Raw genomic sequence first — 6,730 nt, 5'->3', positions numbered from 1 at the left:
TCTCTCTCTCTCTCTCTCTCTCTCTCTCTGTCTCTCTCTCTATCTCTCTCAATTAAATTCAATTAAATTCGCTTTATTGGCATGACGTAACGATGTACATATTGCCAAAGCTATTTTGGATATTTACAATATAAAAATAAATTAAAATGAGAATCAAAATTGTCAACGGGACAACAGTAACAACAATAACCAAGGGTCAAAATAACCATACATTCAACAATAACAATAAACATACAGTAGAGGACATGTGCAGGTTGATTGGTCTGTCAGACACTGTCCCTCATCTTATGGCAGGCAGCAATGTAGTGCGCTGCCAACCCACAGCTCTCTTCGTCCTCCCCCAACAGGACGGGTAGCCTATCCTCATCAGAGAGGTCTTTGAAACCTTGAATAAGGGTTTCAAATTTGGGAAAATGACACTCTCTAATTGTTTTATATTTTTGACATTTTGTCAGGAAATGCAGCTCCGTCTCAGGTTCTGCTGTTGTGCAGTGGTTGCACAGCCTTTCCTATACAGGGAGCCAGGTTTTCCTTTGTCTACCCTTCTCAATGGCAAGGCTGTGCTCACTGAGCCTGTACTTTGTCAAGGTCTTTCTAAGGTTTTGATCAGTAACCATGGTCAAATATTTAGCCACGGTGTACTGTCGATTTAGGGCCAGATAGCACTGCATTTTGCTTTGTGTTTGTGCTTGTGTTTCCCAATAAGCAATGTAGTTTTGTTTTGACTGTGTTGTAATTTGGTTTATTCTGATTGATTAGACGTTCTGGTCCTGAGGCTTCAGTGTGTTAGTAGAACAGGTTTGTGAACTCAGCCCCAGGACCAGCTGGATGAGGGGACTCTTTTCTTTGCTCAGCTCTTGGCATTGCAGGGGTTGGTAATAATGTGAGAGGGGGTCACTGTATTTTAGATGTTTCCAAAACTTAATTGCTCTTTTTTGAGTTTTTATTATTAGTGGATATTGGCCTAATTTTGCCCTGCATGCATTGTTTGTAGTTTTCCTCTGGACATGTAGGATAATCTTACAGAACTCTGCATGCAGGGTTTCAATGGGGTGTTTGTCCCATTTGATGAAATCTTGTTTTGCAAGTGGACCCCACACCTCGCTGCCATAAAGTGCAATTGGTTCAATGACATATTAAATTAGTTTTAGCCAAATTTTCAATTTGAATTTGCTTTTTAATGGCGTAGAATGCCCTGCGTGCTTTCACTCTCAGTTCATTCACTGCACTACATTCACTCTCTCTCTCTCTCTCTCTCTCTCTCTCTCTCTCTCTCTCTCTCTCTCTCTCTCTCTCTTTCTGTATCTCTCTATCTCTCTCTCTGCCTCTCTGCCTCTCTGCCTCTCTCTCTCTCTCTCTCTCTCTCTCTCTCTCTCTCTCTCTCTCTCTCTCTCTCTCTCTCTCTCTCTCTCTCCCTCTCTCTCTCTGCCTCTCTCTCTCTCTCTCTCTGCCTCTCTCTCTCTATCTCTCTCTCTGCCTCTCTCTGCCTCTCTCTTCTCTCTCTTCTCTCTCTTCTCTCTCTCTCTGTCTCTCTCTCTGCAGATCTTGTGAAATGACGTCAGTGCTGACTGTTGTTTGTAAGTTGGGCTATTTATTTTCTAGCATTTGTTTCACATAACATAAATATGGGATGGTGAGAAGACTCCCAAATGAGTCAAAATGTGATTAAGAAGTGGTCTCTGTGTGATATGACAGGTACATGCTAAAATAAATACACCAAATAATAACAGTAATGTATTCAGTGTGGAGTCAAATAAGAACCTCATGTATTCAATGTTGAGTCAAATAATGACCTCCTGTATTCAGTGTGGAGTCAAATAAGAACCTCCTGTATTCAGTGTGGAGTCAAATAAGAACCTCCTGTATTCAGTGTGGAGTCAAATAAGAACCTCCTGTATTCAGTGTGGAGTCAAATAAGAACCTCCTGTATTCAGTGTGGAGTCAAATAAGAACCTCCTGTATTCAGTGTGGAGTCAAATAAGAACCTCCTGTATTCAGTGTGGAGTCAAATAAGAACCTCCTGCATTCAGTGTGGAGTCAAATAAGAACCTCATGTGTTCAGTGGGGAGTCAAATAAGAACCTCCTGTATTCAGTGTGGAGTCAAATAAGAACCTCCTGTATTCAGTGTGGAGTCAAATAAGAACCTCCTGTATTCAGTGTGGAGTCAAATAAGAACCTCCTGTATTCAGTGTGGAGTCAAATAAGAACCTCCTGTATTCAGTGTGGAGTCAAATAAGAACCTCCTGTATTCAGTGTGGAGTCAAATAAGAACCTCATGTATTCAGTGTGGAGTCAAATAAGAACCTCCTGTATTCAGTGTGGAGTCAAATAAGAACCTCCTGTATTCAGTGTGGAGTCAAATAAGAACCTCCTGTATTCAGTGTGGAGTCAAATAAGAACCTCCTGTATTCAGTGTGGAGTCAAATAAGAACCTCCTGTATTCGGTGTGGAGTCAAATAAGAACCTCCTGTATTCAGTGTGGAGTCAAATAAGAACCTCCTGTATTCAGTGTGGAGTCAAATAAGAACCTCCTGTATTCAGTGTGGAGTCAAATAAGAACCTCCTGTATTCAGTGTGGAGTCAAATAAAAACCTCCTGTATTCAGTGTGGAGTCAAATAAGAACCTCCTGTATTCAGTGTGGAGTCAAATAAGAACCTCCTGTATTCAGTGTGGAGTCAAATAAGAACCTCCTGTATTCAGTGTGGAGTCAAATAAGAACCTCCTGTATTCAGTGTGGAGTCAAATAAGAACCTCCTGTATTCAGTGTGGAGTCAAATAAGAACCTTGTGGATATGCTCATGTATATGTATATGCTAGCTATAAATACCATTGGCAAGGATCAGTAGTGAAATGATCCTGTCAACACATTGGCTACATCCCAAATTGTCCCGTATTCCCTACATAGTGCACTACTTTTGACCAGGGCACATAGTGCTTCAGACTGAGTGCAATCAGAAATGGCTCTGAATTATTATAATTTGTATGTCCGACCCGAGGAAAACATCTAAATCTGCATTCATTTCTTGGTTGCATTATGGGACTGGAACGGGGAATCAACAGTATCCTGTTCTCTGCTGTGATCAGTGTGTTGATCTGGTTATTAACCCTTTGTCTGCTACTGTATGTACTGTATATGCCTATAGGATTGTCGTTTTACATTTGTCTAACTGGTTTGTCTTAGGGGTTCTTTCAGACTTTGACTAAAATGATTTGTGCGATCCACACCAAAACAAAGATTGTTAAGTGCTAATATGTTAGATGTTCTCTCACTCTTTCCCAGACCAAAATATAATTCAGTACCAAAAAATGCATTGATTGACTGAAGGACACAGGGGAGGTAGACTGGCAGTAAATATATTTAATGGAAGGAGTTTTGGTCTTGATAGAAAATGGGTAGCAATGTCATCATACCAAGGTTAGGGTAAATTGTAATTCCATTCAGTCAATTCAGGAAGTAAACCTCATCGAAAAGCATGGAGGATTGATTGGAATTAGAATTTCTGTTTATTTCCGGAGTTTGCTGAATTTAAATGGTATTTCCCCCAACCCTGTATCATACCTCCTAACCTTCCCATAAAGGAACCCTGATTCTAGTGACAGAAGAATGAACATAGAGATTTAGAATGATAATAACAACATGAAATCTTCAAAAGAAGATAGCAACACTGTACATTAGATGTAGTAGTAACTACTTACTATGTACACATTATGTCCCATAATCGAACTGTAGCAAATGTGGACACAACACCATCAAGTCCAGCATCAGATGGAATACTCAGACATTCTAAATAACATGGCATCTATCTGCCGTTCTCACCATAGGACTTCACACCGGTGCTTGTCCTACAGACTAAGACTTTAGTGTTTCCACCCCTGAGGCCTGCCCCCCCCCCCCCCCCCCCCCAAAAAAAGGCCTACTGTACACATGAGTGGCCGGTGTCTGCTACAGCTCAGGCACTGTCCAGCACTGTTCTGTTTACCCTGCAGCAGTTGTCTGCTAGGTTGATGTCATTGTTCCGATTCAGATGCTGATGCGCCAAGAACTCAGAGGTCTCCTCGATAATCTGTCCAGGGATGTGGAAGTCAACAGGCGTGTGTTCCTGGACCAGCGTGTTCTCCTGACAAGGTCCATCTTGAAGAGGGCCTCTCTCCCCCGCCTCCTCCACCTCCTCGGTCCTGCTGGCCCTGCTGTGTGCCTGGGTGGAGGGTTCCAGATTGCACCCTGTCCCCTGGAGGAACTGGAGGAAGTTCTCCTCGATAGAGGCCTCTCGGCTGGCCAGCTGATCCCCGTTGCCCGGCCCCGCCCGCTTAAAGATACAGGCTAGGCTTCGGCCCAGCTCCGTGCGGATCTGCCGGTTCAGACAGCCGTAGAAAAAGGGGTTAGAGGTGAAGCAGAAGTAACCGATCCAGGTCACGACTTCCTCCAGCTGGTCTGAAGCCAGGGGGGTCGGGGGGGTGGAGACCAGGGCGGCGTACAGGTGAAAGGAGAAGTAAGGCAGCCAGCAGCATAGGAACTGGCCTCCAACCGCCACCAGGACTGCCGCGGCTTTACCCCCGTGGAAGGTCCTCTGACTGGGGGTGCGGAGTGGAGGACATGGGCCCCCAGAGCCACCTCCGGGGCCTCCCAGGCTGGCAGCCATGGTGGATTGGCTACTGAGGGACTCGGAGCGGTGAGGGCGGGGCCCAGGTGTGTCCATCCCGGTAGGTAAAGGGCCATGCTGCATGGCTGCCACCCTGGCTACTTTAAACATGTTACAGTACACAACAAGGATGATCAGCACTGGACACAGGAAGTAGACAAAGGTGAAGAAGAGCATGAATATTAACCGTGTGGTCCCTCCTCCTCCGGTCCAGTGCAGGGAGCAACGTCTCTGACTTGGAGGACCCGGGATCATGGGAGCCCCTAGTCCCCCTCCGAGTCCGACCCCTACCCCCTGGCTCCCCTGGAGCACCCAGCCCAGGAGCGGCATTGCCGAGGTGACAATAGCTTTGATCCAGATCCCGACCAACACCGTCACAACCACCCCCACGGTCATCTTGACCTCATGGCGCATGGGGTGGACAATATAATAGTACCTCTCCACGTTGATGGCAGAGATAGACAAGATGGCGGCACTGACCAGACCCACGCTAAGACAGAGGTAGCTCCGGCACAGTGCCTCGTCGTGCGCCAAAACCCGGTCCGGCAGCATGCCCAGGGGCATCAGAACCAGAGCCGCCAGCAGGTCAACCAGACACAGGTGGAACACGAAGGCGAACTTCCTCAGCTGCGGCGTCTTGGTGATGACAGCCATGACGGCTAGGTTGCCTAAGACCGCTAAGAGGTCCATGAGAAGCATCGCACACAGGGCCAGGGACTGGGCCAGGGCCAGGGGGGCTCCGCTGGCGCCGGTGCCCACGGGAAGACTCACGTTAGAGGCATTGGGGTGCAGCGAAGCTGGGAAGGCTGGGAGCCAGGGACCTGAATGAAAGAATGAATGCATTGTATTACACATATTTAAAATACATATAGAGTTGCCTATAAATACATACAAAATTATCAAAGCTCATGAACACATTAAAGTCCAGAGTACTGTCTTTAACCAAGTTAAGTTAAAGTCAGTACTCAGGCAGCAAAATTAGGATAACTGTCCCAAAACTCCCTGGTTTTCCAGAAAACCTGATTTGAGGATTCCAGATTTCCTGATTATTAATCTTCTAAAAAAGAGAAAGTTACCAGAATTTTACAACCTTAGTTGATACCGACCTGGAAGTCCGGAGAGAGAGGACTGGGAAGAGTTCCAGGGGGAGGTGGAGTTGTCAACAGGAGGCTCCATGAGAGGATGAGAGAGAAGGAAGGAGTGAGACCAGGGAGACTCACAGGCCCATCACCCATCCTCCCCTGCTTCGGGCTGGTTGCTGAGGAACAGGGGGACTGGGGGGGTTTGGGAGGTGGGTTGGGGCTGAGGAACCGGGGGACTGGGGGGGTTTGGGGTGTGGGTTGGGCTTGAGGAACCCAGGGACTGGGGGGGTTTGGGGGGTGGGTTGGGGATGAGGAACAGAGTGGGTTGGGGATGAGGAACAGAGGCTCAGGTGGAGGGGGTACTGTCTATGAGGGCAGGTAGAGCTGGACAGGTCATGGACAGGTCACCCTGGACAGGTGGAGGTCTGGCAAAATCCCACTATCATTCTAGAGATAAAGTCTGGTCGTGCAACTGGTAACCCGACTAGATGGTGGACGTCTGGACCGTGGATGAGATAGGCCTCTGGAGTGGTAGGAGAAGGGATGGGCCTCTGGAGTGGTAGGAGAAGGGATGGGATGGGCCTCTGGAGTGGTAGGAGAAGGGATGGGCCTCTGGAGTGGTAGGAGAAGGGATGGGATGGGCCTCTGGAGTGGTGGGAGAAGGGATGGGCCTCTGGAGTGGTAGGAGAAGGGATGGGCCTCTGGAGTGGTAGGAGAAGGGATGGGCCTCTGGAGTGGTAGGAGAAGGGATGGGATGGGCCTCTGGAGTGGTAGGAGAAGGGATGGGATGGGCCTCTGGAGTGGTAGGAGAAGGGATGGGCCTCTGGAGTGGTAGGAGAAGGGATGGGCCTCTGGAGTGGTAGGAGAAGGGATGGGCCTCTGGAGTGGTAGGAGAAGGGATGGGCCTCTGGAGTGGTAGGAGAAGGGATGGGATGGGCCTCTGGAGTGGTAGGAGAAGGGATGGGCCTCTGGAGTGGTAGGAGAAGGGATGGGCCTCTGGAGTGGT

At 47.8% G+C, this 6,730-nt stretch overlaps 1 protein-coding gene across 1 annotated transcript; it reads right to left on the bottom strand.

Moving 5' to 3' along the window:
- Positions 1-3,949: 3,949 nt before the first annotated feature.
- LOC120059541 (G-protein coupled receptor 61-like) lies at positions 3,950-5,485 on the bottom strand. The gene has a single exon (XM_039008673.1). The coding sequence runs from the start codon at positions 5,483-5,485 to the stop codon at positions 3,953-3,955; it is 1,533 nt and encodes a 510-aa protein (XP_038864601.1). The 3' UTR covers positions 3,950-3,952.
- Positions 5,486-6,730: the final 1,245 nt, after the last annotated feature.

Source organism: Salvelinus namaycush, chromosome 14, assembly GCF_016432855.1.
Source record: "Salvelinus namaycush isolate Seneca chromosome 14, SaNama_1.0, whole genome shotgun sequence".
NCBI classification, from domain to species: Eukaryota; Metazoa; Chordata; class Actinopteri; order Salmoniformes; family Salmonidae; genus Salvelinus; species Salvelinus namaycush.
The sequence above is the reverse complement of the archived record's forward strand: the minus strand, read 5'-3'. Positions and strand labels throughout refer to the sequence as shown.